We start from the raw sequence: 17,995 nt of genomic DNA on the forward strand, positions 1-17,995 counted from the left end.
CTCCAGGGTGCTAAGCCTCCCTGGAAACACAAACCGAAACTGTCTCTATTTTCCGCTTGTTACAACTTGTAATAAAGTTGTTACATCTTGGCTTAACGTGTTTATGACGTATTAGAACGTTGTTACAACTTGCTATATTGGTTGTTATAACTGGTTAGGTGGTGTTAAAACTTGTTCGAACGTTGTACCAACGTCGTAGTTTCGGTGTGTGTTTGGCAGGCTGGGTAGGTTGATATAAAGAAGAAACTGCTTCCCATGCAGCAGGTCCCCCCCTCTCCACATTGCTGAAATTGCCCAGTGAAAAGGCAAAGGTTTATTATGGTGGTAAGCATTGCATAAATATATAGCCAGAAACGCGAGTTCAAGACATTCCATTGCCTCAAAATGATTTTTAATTGATATATCACGCCACTGTGAATTATTTGTAATGTGATACATAGCCACGTCTGTGGTAGAAAATAAACAAAAAATAGTTCCCATAAGATGTTCCCATAAGATGTTCCCATATTAGTTGGTGATCTGCTTTCAGTACCTGAGATGTGATCCTAGCCCATGAGTGCAGATCTTCATGGCGGCATTAAGATGAGCTTGGAATGAACTCTGGAGAGTGTTGGCTCACTCTGGCTCCGTCTGCAAGTTAGTATAGTAAAAAGGTAAAATAATCTATAATTTCTCAAGTGGGATTGTTAAAAGTTTTCCACATATTGGCAAGGATCTGGTGGTGGAGGGGTGTTGAGGGGCGATATCTCCCTCTCACCTGTACATTGTAGCGGCCGCCCCCATCCACCTGGTCAAGCGGCACCATAACCTTGTTGATAGAACCCTCCACCCCTGTCACATTGTCGAGCCCAACCCATTCTACCTGCCGGTGGGGGGTGACGTCGACCCGCGTGATGATCCACTCGTACATGATTGGCACTGGGTGGAGGCTGCACGACACGCACTCCACCCACATCACCCATACGTCGTTGGGGTTGAGGGTGGGGGTCGTGGAGGGGCAGTAATTGTGACAGTGGAGTCTCAGGGAGGGGAGCAACTCCTCCCCCACCACCCTTACCTTCACCTGTGCCTCCACCCTCCCCTTCCCCGCCATCTCCAACCATGCTGTAAATGTGTAGTTGTGATTGGGAGACAGGACGGACTGAAGTACTGCCAGGTGTTGACTGCCCTTCCTTAAGGAGATGCGAGAGTCCTATTCCAGTGGGATGTTACACACGCCCCCTAGAGTCAAATCCGTGGACTTACAGGACCACTAAATAAGCGGTGGACCATTGAGGGTCCTAGAGAGTCCCTCAGGATCTTTCCACTGGGCTTCCAGTAACAAGGGAGCCCCAGACATGTGAGTCCGATATTACCCTCCAGGGATGGTTAGGGTGGGGGGTGACTCCACGGCCATCACCACGCCCCCTGTGCACAGGCGGCTCTGTACAGTGAAGGGTGGGGAAGGCAGAAAGGTGACAAGGCGAAGGGTGTAGATCCCAGGGGTAAGACTGCCCGCCGGCAGGTCTAACAGCAGGTCTGTTGAGAGGCACTCATCATCAACCCCCTCTTCTTTACAGGGGTCGGGCAGGGGTTTGAGGCTTGTGTTGACCGGGAGGGGCTGAAGTGTCCAACAGAAGGTGGGGCGAATGGGGTCACATGTGCGACTGGTTGGGCGGAGTGTCGCCTCCAGCCGCAGGTGGGAGTACTGCAGGTGAGTAAGGATGCCGCCACCAGCCAGTTGCCGAACAACAGCTACGACGTGACATACATCCTTCACCTGCACGTTGTAAGTGAAGTTACGGAATTGTTCCCCCAACCGCATTCGGGATCCCTGCGGCAAGGTGAGGTAGCTATGGTCATTGACATATTGCACATCGAGTCGCACATCCTCTCGCCCCTCATTAGGAAACACCAACCCACTCCAGGTGCAGAAGATGTGAGTGTGGTTGGCTGTGACATCAGTGGGGGGTGCTTCAACCAGGGTGAGGCCAGGGGCTGTGGCCAGGACACGGACACCTGTAGTGGACATGGTCTCATCATGACGCCATAAATCCCATGCCAGCACCAGGATCATCATGTGTGGCTGTCCGGTCAACACCTTCAGCCCTGTTGCCTTCCCCGTCACCTCGCTGCGGAAGGAGAGATCTATATGTGCCTTTGTTAGGGGATCATATGCACAGTATGGCCCCTGACGTGAATTTGGACATGGGTATTTGGCATCACGTGATTGAAAAATACGCCTTAGTGCGCACTCTGTCCAGGTGTTGCAGTGGTCACTGAGTGAGGTCACCTCCCTGCTGGGGTCACTTCCCATCACGCAGCGAGACGGAGTGACGAATCCCTGGCAGGGGACATCAAGGATCAAGGTGCAGTGGACACAAGGCTCCTTCAGGATCGACCCCCTGAGACCCATCCACCCTGGAGTGCGGCCCTGCGGCAGGCACACCTATGGGGTATCTGTTGCTGCTCTAGCACTGCCGCAGGTGCAGGTGGTGTTGACGGAGTGATGGACACAGAGGGAGATGCAGTAGTCCCCAAGGAGCTCATCAGAGCAGGTGGCCAGCTGCTGTGCTCGCTACCAGCAGTTTAACCGCAGGTCCAGCTGCTGGAAGGTGTTGTGATCTGTCTTGCAGGTGATGACCCCCACCACCCTGACCTCCACGTGTGCCTCCACCCGCCCTTCCACTCGCGCTGTGAAGGTGTAGTTGTGGTCGACGGACAGAACGGACCTAAGCACCGTCAAGTATCGGCCGCCATTCCTCAAGGAGACACGGGGGTCTTGTTCCAGTGGCATAGTACACACACCGCCTGCCGGTATGTACGAGGTCTTGCAAGACCACGTGATCAATGGGGAACTGACGGTGGCCCCTGGCGGATCCTCAGGGTTCACCCACTAAGCCTCCAGTAATAGTGGCACCCCATAAAATTGGGTCCTTGGTGATCCCCCAGTGATGGTGAGAGTAGTAGGCAGTGCCACGACCCTCACTATGCCCCCCGTGCACAGAAGGATCCGTACAGTTAGAGCTGTAGGGGGCAGTGAGGTTGTGAGGCGGACTGCATAAATCCCAGCGGTGAGATTGCGCTCTGGCAGATCTAACACCAGATCCGTTGAGAGGCACCTCTCATCCTCCTCCTTTCCTTCACAGGGATCAGGCAGGGGGTCGAGGCTTGTGTTGTGGGAGAGGGGTTGGAGGGTCCAGCAGAGGGTGGGATGGACAGAGTCGCAGGGGCTACTGGTGTTGTGGAATTTGGCCTCCAACCGCAGACGGGACTATCTCAGGTGCTCCAGGAATCCGCCCTCTAGCTGCTGCACCACTGTCACAAGGCGACACTTTTCCATCACCTGCACATTATAGGTAAAGTTACGGAATTGTACATCCTGTCGCATGCGGGTTCCCTGTGGAGAGGTACGATAGGTGTGGTCATTGACATACTGTACCTGCAGCTGCACTGCCTCCTGCCGCACCTGCGAAAACACCACCCCACCCCAGGTGCAAAAAATGTGAGTATGGTTGGCTGTGACATCAGTGGGGGGTGTTGCGGTCAGGCTGGGTCCAGGAGCCGTGGCCAGGACACGGACATTAGTGGTGGACATGGACTCATCGTGACGCCAGAGATCCCACGCCAGCACCAACGTCATCACCTACGGCTCTCCAGCCAGCACCTTCAGACCAGTTAACAGTCCTGTCTCCTTGCTGCGGAAAGAGAGATCTAGCTGCGCCTCCGTCAAGATATCATAGGCACAGTATGGCCCTTGGCGTGCATCTGGACATGGGTAATGCACTTCACGTGACTGAAACATACGCCTTACTCCACACTGTGGCCAGGTGTGGCAGTGGTCACTGACTGCTGCCCCCACCCTGCTGGGGTCAATCATACCAATACAGCGGGATGGGGCGACTAACCCCTGACAGGATTCATTGAGGATCATGGTGCAGGGAAGGCAAGGCTACTTCAGGATCTCCCCCCTCAGACCTATCCACCCTGGGGTGCGGCCTTGTGGCAGGCACACCTATGAAGTATCTGCTGCTGCTCCAGCACTGTCGCAGGTGCAGGTGGTGTTGACGGAGTGATGGACACAGAGGGAGATGCAGTAGTCCCCAAGGAGCTCATCAGAGCAGGTGGCCAGCTGCTGTGCCCGCTGCCAGCAGTTTAACCGCAGGTCCGGCTGCTGGAAGGTGTTGTGATCTGTCTTGCAGGTGATGACCCCCACCACCCTGACCTCCACGTGTGCCTCCACCCGCCCTTCCACTCGCGCTGTGAAGGTGTAGTTGTGGTCGACGGACAGAACGGACCTAAGCACCATCAAGTATCGGCCGCCATTCCTCAAGGAGACACGGGGGTCTTGTTCCAGTGGCATAGTACACACACCGCCTGCCGGTATGTACGTGGTCTTGCAAGACCACGTGATCAATGGAGGACTGGTGGTGGCCCCTGGTGGATCCTCAGGGTCCACCCACTAAGCCTCCAGTAATAGTGGCACCCCATAAAATTGGGTCCTTGGTGATCCCCCAGTGATAGTGAGGGTGGGAGGGAGTGCCACGACCCTCACTATGCCTCCCGTGCACAGACGGGTCCGTAACGTTAGAGCTGTAGGGGGCAGTGAGGTTGTGAGGCGGACTGCATAAATCCCAGCGGTGAGATTGCGCTCTGGCAGATCTAACACCAGATCCGTTGAGAGGCACCTCTCATCCTCCTCCTTTCCTTCACAGGGATCAGGCAGGGGGTCGAGGCTTGTGTTGTGGGAGAGGGGTTGGAGGGTCCAGCAGAGGGTGGGATGGACAGAGTCGCAGGGGCTACTGGTGTTGTGGAATTTGGCCTCCAACCGCAGGCGGGAGTATCTCAGGTGCTCCAGGATTCCGCTCTCTAGCTGCTGCACCACTGTCACAAGGCGACACTTTTCCATCACCTGCACATTATAGGTAAAGTTACGGAATTGTACATCCTGTCGCATGCGGGTTCCCTGTGGAGAGGTACGATAGGTGTGGTCATTGACATACTGTACCTGCAGCTGCACTGCCTCCTGCCCCAACTGCGAAAACACCACCCCACCCCAGGTGCAAAAAATGTGAGTATGGTTGGCTGTGACATCAGTGGGGGGTGTTGCGGTCAGGCTGGGTCCAGGAGCCGTGGCCAGGACACGGACATTAGTGGTGGACATGGACTCGTCGTGACGCCAGGGATCCCACGCCAGCACCAACGTCATCACCTACGGCTCTCCAACCAGCACCTTCAGACCTGTTACCAGTCGTGTCTCCTTGCTGCGGAAAGAGAGATCTAGCTGCGCCTCCGTCAAGAGATCATAGGCACAGTATGGCCCTTGGCGTGCATCTGGACATGGGTAATGCACATCACGTGACTGAAACATACGCCTTACTCCACACTGTGGCCAGGTGTGGCAGCGGTCGCTGACTGCTGCCCCCACCCTGCTGGGGTCAATCATACCAATACAGCGGGAGGGGGCGACTAACTCCTGACAGGATATATTGAGGATCATGGTGCAGGGAAGGCAAGGCTCCTTCAGGATCTCCCCCCTCAGACCTATCCACCCTGGGGTGCGGCCTTGTGGCAGGCACACCTATGGAGTATCTGCTGCTGCTCCAGCACTGTCGCAGGTGCAGGTGGTGTTGACGGAGTGATGGACACAGAGGGAGATGCAGTAGTCCCCAAGGAGCTCATCAGAGCAGGTGGCCAGCTGCTGTGCCCGCTGCCAGCAGTTTAACCGCAGGTCCAGCTGCTGGAAGGTGTTGTGATCTGTCTTGCAGGTGATGACCCCCACCACCCTGACCTCCACGTGTGCCTCCACCCGCCCTTCCACTCGCGCTGTGAAGGTGTAGTTGTGGTCGACGGACAGAACGGACCTAAGCACCATCAAGTATCGGCCGCCATTCCTCAAGGAGACACGGGGGTCTTGTTCCAGTGGCATAGTACACACACCGCCTGCCGGTATGTACGAGGTCTTGCAAGACCACGTGATCAATGGGGGACTGGTGGTGGCCCCTGGTGGATCCTCAGGGTTCACCCACTAAGCCTCCAGTAATAGTGGCACCCCATAAAATTGGGTCCTTGGTGATCCCCCAGTGATGGTAAGGGTAGGGGGCAGTGCCACGGCCCTCACTATGCCTCCCGTGCACAGAAGGGTCCGTAACGTTAGAGCTGTAGGGGGCAGTGAGGTTGTGAGGCGGACTGCATAAATCCCAGCGGTGAGATTGCGCTCTGGCAGATCTAACACCAGATCCGTTGAGAGGCACCTCTCATCCTCCTCCTTTCCTTCACAGGGATCAGGCAGGGGGTCGAGGCTTGTGTTGTGGGAGAGGGGTTGGAGGGTCCAGCAGAGGGTGGGATGGACAGAGTCGCAGGGGCTACTGGTGTTGTGGAATTTGGCCTCCAACCGCAGGCGGGAGTATCTCAGGTGCTCCAGGATTCCGCCCTCTAGCTGCTGCACCACTGTCACAAGGTGACACTTTTCCATCACCTGCACATTATAGGTAAAGTTACGGAATTGTACATCCTGTCGCATGCGGGTTCCCTGTGGAGAGGTACGATAGGTGTGGTCATTGACATACTGTACCTGCAGCTGCACTGCCTCCTGCCCCAACTGCGAAAACACCACCCCACCCCAGGTGCAAAAAATGTGAGTATGGTTGGCTGTGACATCAGTGGGGGGTGTTGCGGTTAGGCTGGGTCCAGGAGCCGTGGCCAGGACACGGACATTAGTGGTGGACATGGACTCGTCGTGACGCCAGGGATCCCACGCCAGCACCAACATCATCACCTACGGCTCTCCAGCCAGCACCTTCAGACCAGTTAACAGTCGTGTCTCCTTGCTGCGGAAAGAGAGATCTAGCTGCGCCTCCGTCAAGATATCATAGGCACAGTATGGCCCTTGGCGTGCATCTGGACATGGGTAATGCACTTCACGTGACTGAAACATACGCCTTACTCCACACTGTGGCCAGGTGTGGCAGTGGTCGCTGACTGCTGCCCCCACCCTGCTGGGGTCAATCATACCAATACAGCGGGATGGGGCGACTAACCCCTGACAGGATTCATTGAGGATCATGGTGCAGGGAAGGCAAGGCTCCTTCAGGATCTCCCCCCTCAGACCTATCCACCCTGGGGTGCGGCCTTGTGGCAGGCACACCTATGGAGTATCTGCTGCTGCTCCAGCACTGTCGCAGGTGCAGGTGGTGTTAACGGAGTGATGGACACAGAGGGAGATGCAGTAGTCCCCAAGGAGCTCATCAGAGCAGGTGGCCAGCTGCTGTGCCCGCTGCCAGCAGTTTAACCGCAGGTCCGGCTGCTGGAAGGTGTTGTGATCTGTCTTGCAGGTGATGACCCCCACCACCCTGACCTCCACGTGTGCCTCCACCCGCCCTTCCACTCGCGCTGTGAAGGTGTAGTTGTGGTCGACGGACAGAACGGACCTAAGCACCGTCAAGTATCGGCCGCCATTCCTCAAGGAGACACGGGGGTCTTGTTCCAGTGGCATAGTACACACACCGCCTGCCGGTATGTACGTGGTCTTGCAAGACCACGTGATCAATGGGGGACTGGTGGTGGCCCCTGGTGGATCCTCAGGGTCCACCCACTAAGCCTCCAGTAATAGTGGCACCCCATAAAATTGGGTCCTTGGTGATCCCCCAGTGATAGTGAGGGTGGGAGGGAGTGCCACGACCCTCACTATGCCTCCCGTGCACAGAAGGGTCCGTAACGATAGAGCTGTAGGGGGCAGTGAGGTTGTGAGGCGGACTGCATAAATCCCAGCGGTGAGATTGCGCTCTGGCAGATCTAACACCAGATCCGTTGAGAGGCACCTCTCATCCTCCTCCTTTCCTTCACAGGGATCAGGCAGGGGGTCGAGGCTTGTGTTGTGGGAGAGGGGTTGGAGGGTCCAGCAGAGGGTGGGATGGACAGAGTCGCAGGGGCTACTGGTGTTGTGGAATTTGGCCTCCAACCGCAGGCGGGAGTATCTCAGGTGCTCCAGGATTCCGCCCTCTAGCTGCTGCACCACTGTCACAAGGTGACACTTTTCCATCACCTGCACATTATAGGTAAAGTTACGGAATTGTACATCCTGTCGCATGCGGGTTCCCTGTGGAGAGGTACGATAGGTGTGGTCATTGACATACTGTACCTGCAGCTGCACTGCCTCCTGCCGCACCTGCGAAAACACCACCCCACCCCAGGTGCAAAAAATGTGAGTATGGTTGGCTGTGACATCAGTGGGGGGTGTTGCGGTCAGGCTGGGTCCAGGAGCCGTGGCCAGGACACGGACATTAGTGGTGGACATGGACTCGTCGTGACGCCAGGGATCCCACGCCAGCACCAACGTCATCACCTACGGCTCTCCAGCCAGCACCTTCAGACCTGTTAACAGTCGTGTCTCCTTGCTGCGGAAAGAGAGATCTAGCTGCGCCTCCGTCAAGAGATCATAGGCACAGTATGGCCCTTGGCGTGCATCTGGACATGGGTAATGCACATCACGTGACTGAAACATACGCCTTACTCCACACTGTGGCCAGGTGTGGCAGCGGTCGCTGACTGCTGCCCCCACCCTGCTGGGGTCAATCATACCAATACAGCGGGATGGGGCGACTAACTCCTGACAGGTTACATTGAGGATCATGGTGCAGGGAAGGCAAGGCTCCTTCAGGATCTCCCCCCTCAGACCTATCCACCCTGGGGTGCGGCCTTGTGGCAGGCACACCTATGGAGTATCTGCGTCTGCTCCAGCACTGCCGCAGGTGCAGGTGGTGTTGACGGAGTGATGGACACAGAGGGAGATGCAGTAGTCCCCAAGGAGCTCATCAGAGCAGGTGGCCAGCTGCTGTGCCCGCTGCCAGCAGTTTAACCGCAGGTCCAGCTGCCTGAAGGTGTTGTGATCCGTCTTGCAGGTGGTGACCCCCGCCACCCTCTCTACACCCCACACAAGCACGCCTAATATAACTGACCACATTATCTCTAACGAAAGCGGGATATATTATAAAAAATTTAATAAAAAATATATAAATTGTTTGCAGAGCTGGTTGCTGGGGACTACAGTATACCAGTTTTGAGGGGGGGGGGGGGCTGCTGGAGACAGGTGATATGGGTTCTGGCAGGAACTGGGGCATACAGGATCCAACATTATAGTAGATTATTGACTATCCAGGCAGTAAGCGGTGTAGGCTTACCGGTGACAAGGTTCCTGCAGCTTGTCAGCTGGTTCATCCACTCCCATGTGCTTGTGGACTGGTTCATCCACTCCCATGTGCTTGAGGACTGGTTCATCCACTCCCACGTGCTTGAGGACTGGTTCATCCACTCCCATGTGCTTGTGGACTGGTACATCCACTCCCATGTGCTTGAGGACTGGTTCATCCACTCCCATGGGCTTGTGGACTGGTTCATCCACTCCCATGTGCTTGAGGACTGGTTCATCCACTCCCATGGGCTTGTGGACTGGTTCATCCACTCCCATGTGCTCGAGGACTGGTTCATCCACTCCTATGTGCTTGTGGACTGGTTCATCCACTCCCATGTACTTGTGGACTGGTTCATCCACTCCCATGTGCTCGAGGAGGTCTTCGTCATCCGTTTGCTGGTGGAGACGAACTGATCGCAAGTGCCCAGCCCTCCGCAGTCTCCTTCCAAACCCCCCCAACAGAAATAAACATAAATGGATGGATGGTTTATGTATTACTAACTGACCCACTCCCCACACTCTATCGCCCACAATAGTAGACCCACAGTGGGCGGTTAACGTGACCTTTCTCCCACACATGGCAGGAAGGTCAGTGATTTCAGTGATCACAGAAAATACTAAAAGTTCTCCAATATTCCACCTCCCGGCCTAGTCGTTTCTGCATCTTACCAAATCCCTTTGTCCATACAATCGTCAAATCGTGTGGGTGTTGACACATGGTACCCCGTCTCCCACACCCCTCCCACAGCATGGGAGGGAGGACAGGTGGGAGGACGGGAGAGGGAAGGGGAGGGGGGACTTGCAATCACTTCCCTGAGCGACCATCACCACGATATTGCATGCAAGAACACACACACACATGTAGAGTATATATATATACATATGTATAGGAGCATGCACCTCCCAGCCACTCTCCTTTCCTGTTCTTTCCTCCTCTTCCTTCCCTTCTCAATCTTTCCCTTCCCCCTCACCCTCTCTGTTTCCTCTCAACCCCCCTCCCCCACCTCTCTTTCCCTCAAGCTCTGCCTTCTCATAGATAAGACGATCAACCTATCCCTTCCGCCACGGGAGACATCTCCCGTCACGCAGGGTGCAGTCGCACCTCCATAGATCTCCAGTATCAGCTCTTGATACTGGTAATGGCTCAAAAGGGCCGCCACTTACAGGCTATTCATGCCCGTGCCACCTTTTAGGTGGCTTAATCTTTATCAATCAATCAATCAATCCCTTCCGCCCTTTTCTCCATCCCTACCTGTCCTTTCCCGTCAACCTCTCCCCGTTCCACATGTCCAATATGCCTTTCAACACATTGTGAACTCCTAGCCATGCTTCAGAGACGCTCCGGGAAATGGCTACTGGAACTCAACACCAGTAAGTGCAACGTGATGCCAAGGAGGGCTGTGTTTGTGAGTCCTGAAGAGCCTTACGCTCACTGTAAGGAACCTAACCTCCCTCCACTACAGACCCCTGAACCAGACGGTACACGTCAACTGGATAACATCAGCGGCGTTATCTTGAGGTTATCTTGAGATGATTTCGAGGCTTTCAGTGTCCCCGCGGCCCGGTCCTCGACCAGGCCTCCACCCCCAGGAAGCAGCCCGTGACAGCTGACTAACACCCAGGTACCTATTTTACTGCTAGGTAACAGGGGCATAGGGTGAAAGAAACTCTGCCCATTGTTTCTCGCCGGCGCCTGGGATCGAACCCAGGACCACAGGATCACAAGTCCAGTGTGCTGTCCGCTCGGCCGACCGGCTTCGGCCGACCGAGGACGCCGGCGACCGGCGTCCTCGAAATTGACGGGTATCATAACAGCTTTCACTTGATTAGACGACGGCTGGCCGAAAAGTCAGGTTTCAAGAGCTATAGTTCGATCTTAGATAACCAGCGTCATTGTTGAGCCTGCTGTCCGAGCCTTAATGACAGCAGGAAGTGGTTGACAGACCTGTCTAATTGACGCCATGGCAATTACATCACATAAACAAAACCCGTCCATTTTTAAACGTTCTCGATTTGTTTGTTTTTTGTGATACCTAATATTTGTGTGTGTGTTGTATGGTGTGTGTGTGTGTGTGTGTGTGTGTGTGTGTGTGTGTGTGTGTGTTGTATGGTGTGTGTGTGTGTGTGTGTGTGTGTGTGTGTGTGTGTGTGTGTGTGTGTGTGTGTGTGTGTGTGTGTGTGTGTGTGTGTGTGTTGTATGGTGTATGTGTGTGTGTGTGTGTGTTGTATGGTGTATGTGTGTGTGTGTGTGTGTTGTATGGTGTATGTGTGTGTGTGTGTGTGTGTGTTGTATGGTGTATGTGTGTGTGTGTGTGTGTGTGTGTGTGTGTGTGTGTGTTGTATGGTGTATGTGTGTGTGTGTGTGTTGTATGGTGTATGTGTGTGTGTGTGTGTATGTGTGTGTGTGTGTGTGTGTGTGTGTGTGTGTGTGTGTGTGTGTGTGTGTGTGTGTGTGTGTGTGTGTGTGTGTTAGGGTGATAGATCAGTGTGTGTGTTAGGGTGATAGATCAGTGTGTGTGTTAGGGTGATAGATCAGTGTGTGTGTTAGGGTGATAGATCAGTGTGTGTGTTAGGGTGATAGACCAGTGTGTGTGTTAGGGTGATAGATCAGTGTGTGTGTTAGGGTGATAGACCAGTGTGTGTGTTAGGGTGATAGATCAGTGTGTGTGTTAGGGTGATAGACCAGTGTGTGTGTTAGGGTGATAGATCAGTGTGTGTGTTAGGGTGATAGATCAGTGTATGTGTGTTAGGGTGATAGATCAGTGTGTGTGTTAGGGTGATAGATCAGTGTGTGTGTTAGGGTGATAGATCAGTGTGTGTGTTAGGGTGATAGATCAGTGTGTGTGTTAGGGTGATAGTCCAGTGTGTGTGTGTTAGGGTGATAAACCAGTGTATGTGTGTTAGGGTGATAGATCAGTGTGTGTGTTAGGGTGATAGACCAGTGTGTGTGTGTTAGGGTGATAGACCAGTGTGTGTGTTAGGGTGATAGTCCAGTGTATGTGTGTTAGGGTGATAGACCTGTGTGTGTGTGTTAGGGTGATAGTCCAGTGTGTGTGTTAGGGTGATAGATCAGTGTGTGTGTTAGGGTGATAAACCAGTGTATGTGTGTTAGGGTGATAGATCAGTGTGTGTGTTAGGGTGATAGACCAGTGTGTGTGTGTTAGGGTGATAGACCAGTGTGTGTGTTAGGGTGATAGTCCAGTGTATGTGTGTTAGGGTGATAGACCAGTGTGTGTGTTAGGGTGATAGTCCAGTGTGTGTGTTAGGGTGATAGATCAGTGTGTGTGTTAGGGTGATAGACCAGTGTATGTGTGTTAGGGTGATAGACCAGTGTGTGTGTTAGGGTGATAGTCCAGTGTATGTGTGTTAGGGTGATAGATCAGTGTGTGTGTTAGGGTGATAGATCAGTGTGTGTGTTAGGGTGATAGATCAGTGTGTGTGTTAGGGTGATAGACCAGTGTGTGTATTAGGATGATAGATCAGTGTGTGTGTTAGGGTGATAGATCTGTGTACTCACCTAGTTGTGCTTGCGGGGGTTGAGCTCTGGCTCTTTGGTCCCGCCTCTCAACCGTCAATCAACAGGTGTACAGGTTCCTAAGCCTATTGGGCTCTATCATATCTACACTTGAAACTATGTATGGAGTCAGCCTCCACCACATCACTTCCTAATGCATTCCATTTGTCAACCACTCTGACACTAAAAAAGTTCTTTCTAATATCTCTGTGGCTCATTTGGGCACTCAGTTTCCACCTGTGTCCCCTTGTGCGTGTGCCCCGTGTGTTAAATAGACTGTCTTTATCTACCCTATCAATTCCCTTGAGAATCTTGAATGTGGTGATCATGTCCCCCCTAACTCTTCTGTCTTCCAGCGAAGTGAGGTTTAATTCCCGTAGTCTCTCCTCGTAGCTCATACCTCTCACCTCGGGTACTAGTCTGGTGGCAAACCTTTCAACCTTTTCCAGTTTAGTCTTATGCTTGACTAGATATGGACTCCATGCTGGGGCTGCATACTCCAGGATTGGTCTGACATATGTGGTATACAAAGTTCTGAATGATTCTTTACACAAGTTTCTGAATGCCGTTCGTATGTTGGCCAGCCTGGCATATGCCGCTGATGTTATCCTCTTGATATGTGCTGCAGGAGACAGGTCTGGCGTGATATCAACTCCCAAGTCTTTTTCTTTCTCTGACTCTTGAAGTATTTCATCTCCCAGATGATACCTTGTATCTGGCCTCCTGCTCCCTACACTTATCTTTATTACATTACATTTGCTTGGGTTAAACTCTAACAACCATTTGTTTGACCATTCCTTTAGCTTGTCTAGGTCTTCTTGAAGCCTCAAGCAGTTCTCCTCTGTCTTAATCCTTCTCATAATTTTGGCATCGTCCGCAAACATTGAGAAAAATGAATCTTTACCCTCCGGGAGATCATTTACATATATCAGAAACAAGATAGGACCGAGTACAGAGCCCCGTGGGACTCCACTGGTGACTTCACGCCAATCGGAGGTCTCACCCCTCACCGTAACTCTCTGCTTCCTATTGCTTAGGTACTCCCTTATCCACTGGAGCACCTTACCAGCTACACCTGCCTGTCTCTCCAGCTTATGTACCAGCCTCTTATGCGGTACTGTGTCAAAGGCTTTCCGACAATCCAAGAAAATTGTGTGTGTTAGGGTGATAGACCAGTGTGTTATGGTATGGGGCTGGTTGACGCAAGGTCCAGACACGGTATACACACACACACACACACACACACACACACACACACACACACACACACACACACACACACACACACACACACACACACACACACACACACACACACACACACACACACACACACACACACACACACACACACACACACACACACACACACACACACACACACACACACACACACACACACACACACACACACACACACACACACACACACACACACACACACACACACACACACACACACACACACACACACACACACACACACACACACACACACACACACACACACACACACACACACACACACACACACACACACACACACACACACACACACACACACACACACACACACACACACACACACACACACACACACACACACACACACACACACACACACACACACACACACACACACACACACACACACACACACACACACACACACACACACACACACACACACACACACACACACACACACACACACACACACACACACACACACACACACACACACACACACACACACACACACACACACACACACACACACACACACACACACACACACACACACACACACACACACACACACACACACACACACACACACACACACACACACACACACACACACACACACACACACACACACACACACACACACACACACACACACACACACACACACACACACACACACACACAGCTCAGAGCTCGTGGCCTTGAGTAAGATGCTACAGTCTTGCGTCACCCCACGCACGTGACACGCCTCCTGAAGCTGTGTACGACCTCCAGGGGACGTCAAGGTAGACGCCTCCTGAAGGGACGTACGACCTCCAGGGGACGTCAAGATAGACGCCTCCTGAAGCTGTGTACGACCTCCAGGGGACGTCAAGGTAAACGCCTCCTGAAGGGACGTACGACCTCCAGGGGACGTCAAGGTAGACGCCTCCTGAAGGGACGTACGACCTCCAGGGGACGTCAAGGTAGACGCCTCCTGAAGCTGTGTACGACCTCCAGGGGACGTCAAGGTAGACGCCTCCTGAAGGGACGTACGACCTCCAGGGGACGTCAAGGTAGACGTCTCCTGAAGCTGTGTACGACCTCCAGGGGACGTCAAGGTAGACGCCTCCTGAAGGGACGTACGACCTCCAGGGGACGTCAAGGTAGACGCCTCCTGAAGCTGTGTACGACCTCCAGGGGACGTCAAGGTAGACGCCTCCTGAAGGGACGTACGACCTCCAGGGGACGTCAAGGTATAGCGTCTGGTGTTGATAGGAACGACCTCTGGCCTACGTCAGGTTAGAACTATTAACGCCTCGTGATTGAGGAATTAATTACTTCTGTGAACTTTGGAATTGTTAGATGGTGTTAGTGAGGAGATGTGAGAGTGTACCAGTGTACTCTGGTGCATACACACACACACATGACTCACACACACACGGGACACACACACACATGACTCACACACACACACGGGACACACAGACGCCCCCACGCAGCCACAGCTGACAAACACACACATAAGGATGCTAATGTGTTGTATGTCCCCCGCAGGAGAGCATGATGCCCGGAGAGACAGTGGAAGTTACCGCCGCTGGGGGCCCCTCGCCACACCTGAAGCCTCCCCAGCAGATGAACGGCTGCCCCGCCATACCCAGACTCCACACCTGCCCCGGGTATGACAGGTGTAGTGCCCCTACGTCAGGACGTGCCCAGAACCCCCTCGGCTGCCACGCCGACAGGGACCTCAGGTGGGGCAACGGTGGTGTCGGTGTCACCTGTAATGGGGTGACAGGATTTAATTTCGTGACGGAGAATTTCTGCACCAATGGTGTGGAAGATTATCACGGCGACGGGTCGGCGCGGCGCCTACCAGTGCTGCAGGCGGGAGAAAAATACCAGAGTTACCCCAGCAGCGGCGCCAGTTTTCCCTCAATGTCTTCCAGCGTTGAAGGGACGGTATGGGAGGGTGAGGCCGGGGCGCGGGAGGGAAGGGTAGTGGAAGGGCTGGAGGCGGGTGCCGGCGGCGCCTCCGTCAGTGTAACCAGTGAAGAGACTCTCGTAACTTCCTCCTTTGAGAGCTCGACGAGCGAGGCCTCTGATAGCGAGGTTTCCCTCCCTGAACACCAGAGGAGCCGCCTGGAGGATCAGACGAGCCGCCTGGAGGATCAGAGGAGCCCCCTGGAGGATCAGAGGAGCCCCCTGGAGGATCAGAGGAGCCGCCTGGAGGATCAGACGAGCCGCCTGGAGGATCAGAGGAGCCGCCTGGAGGATCAGAGGAGCCCCCTGGAGGATCAGAGGAGCCGCCTGGAGGATCAGAGGAGCCTCCTGGAGGATCCCTGCTTGCTCCCGGCGTCGACCTGGGGTGACGACACCCGCCTCTCCGACACACAACTGTTCCAGGAGGAATATTACACGGACGAGCTGGAATGCCTCGATCACAGTCAATACAACCTGCATGGCGCCACATTTAACCTTAAAGAAAGTTCCCAAGTGCACATCGGACCTGTTTACGGCCCGATGCCAAGTCCGATACCCGGTGTGGACGTGACGCCGACGCCAGGCGACGCCTTGGACCAACTGTGGGTGGAAAAGTCCCCTAAGAAAGGCCCCGGGACGCTCAAGGTCAACCTGGTGGCCCCGGCCGTGCAACAGTTGCAGGCGGACCACCGTCAACACAGCCCGCTGCTGCAGACACAGTCAGCGCCGGAGAAGACGTTGACGCCCCCGGTGGTGGGGGGGCGGCCTGGGGTGCGGGTGCTGACCCAACAACCCCTCCTCAACCCCCCACCCACCCCACAGACGCCCCTCGGCACCTTCACTATCGCCGGCGACGGCAGCGTCGTCATCGGCACTCAAATTATATACAATAATCCCAGCTGCAAAGAGGTCAGGTTCATCACTTTGTTGTCATCCAGTACTCATTATATCCTCATTATCTCCTGCATGCTCTGGCTACACCAAAGATGATGATGATGCGTGATGATGCGCATCTCCCATGATGCGTCCAACCACTTTGGGTGGACGGTAGAGCGACGGTCTCGCTTCATGCAGGTCGGCGTTCAATCCCCGACCGTCCATAAGTGGTTGGGTACCATTCCTTTCCCCCCGTCCCATCCCAAATCCTTATCCTGACCCCCTGCCTAGTGCTATATAGTCGTGATGGCTTGGCACTTTATCCCTGATAGTTCCCTTCCCTTCCCTCATGATGCACTGTAGTGGTGAGCGGTCTATTACGACCCTTAAATACTAATCAGGCTGTTCAAGGCGATTGTTACGCCATTGTTACCGTGTCAAAAACTTTTCATGTCGTTTCTGATTGCTCTCACTACTACTCCCTGACAGCACCCGCTTGTCGCCACCTCCCCGCCGCACCTGGCTAGCACCGCCCCAACCACGACCAGTCATGAGAGTCAAGACAAGCTGGAGTCGCTGCTGGCGGAGGTGCGTGACAAGCTGTCGACGGTCTACATCCGTCAGACGAAGACGTCGTTCCTGCCCTGGCTCAAGGGTCATCAGGTCATCCCCATGACGGAGTTCTACACCGAGTCACGCATCCTGGCCGTCGACAAGCAGGGACGACAGACCAGTCAGTGTGTCAACCTCGTGAGGGACTTGGTTCATGAGGAGGAGGTGAGGCTGCCAGGCACACACTCACACTTACACTTACACTTACACTCATACTCATACTCATACTCACACTCACACACGCGCACACACACACACACACACACACACACACACACACACACACACACACACACACACACACACACACACACACACACACACACACACACTCACACTCACACTCACACTCACACACACACTCACACTCACACTCACACTCACACAGCTTGTGAGAGTCTCGCGGCCGAGTGAACAGGGCTTAGGGGTCGTAGTCTTAATGGCCTGGATTCGATTCCCGGCCCAGGCAGAAAACAAATGGGCACAGTTTCTTTCACCCTGATGCACTGTTCACCTAGCAAAAAATTAGGTACCTGGGAGTTAAAGCTGCTATGGGCTGCTTCCTGTGTGTGTGTGTGTGTTTACTAGTTGTGTTTTTGCGGGGGTTGAGC

At 54.0% G+C, this 17,995-nt stretch overlaps 2 protein-coding genes across 4 annotated transcripts in view; one reads left to right on the forward strand and one right to left on the reverse strand.

Moving 5' to 3' along the window:
- The window catches only part of LOC123754522 (uncharacterized), a 188,604-nt gene that overhangs the window by 145,113 nt on the left and 25,496 nt on the right, over window positions 1-17,995 (forward strand). For 2 of the 3 annotated variants that reach the window (XM_045736997.2, XM_069326310.1), the window contains exons 2-3: window positions 15,471-16,805; window positions 17,262-17,549. In XM_045736997.2, coding sequence (XP_045592953.2) covers window positions 15,477-16,805; window positions 17,262-17,549 — 1,617 coding nt within the window. In that variant the 5' untranslated portion in view covers window positions 15,471-15,476. Of the gene's footprint in view, window positions 1-473; window positions 654-15,470; window positions 16,806-17,261; window positions 17,550-17,995 lie in introns of those variants that run through there. The other variant, XM_069326311.1, reaches the window with a different exon arrangement.
- LOC123754706 (uncharacterized) lies at window positions 9,155-9,535 on the reverse strand. Its single transcript, XM_045737173.1, has one exon. It carries the CDS (start codon window positions 9,533-9,535, stop codon window positions 9,155-9,157), a length of 381 nt encoding a protein of 126 aa, XP_045593129.1.

Source organism: Procambarus clarkii, chromosome 18 (assembly GCF_040958095.1).
Source record: "Procambarus clarkii isolate CNS0578487 chromosome 18, FALCON_Pclarkii_2.0, whole genome shotgun sequence".
Taxonomy (NCBI): Eukaryota; Metazoa; Arthropoda; class Malacostraca; order Decapoda; family Cambaridae; genus Procambarus; species Procambarus clarkii.

Bases quoted from the DNA above. Each gene is read 5' to 3' on its own strand.
- LOC123754706 (XM_045737173.1), bottom strand. From the start codon at position 9,535: ATGGGAGTGGATGAACCAGTCCACAAGTACATGGGAGTGGATGAACCA.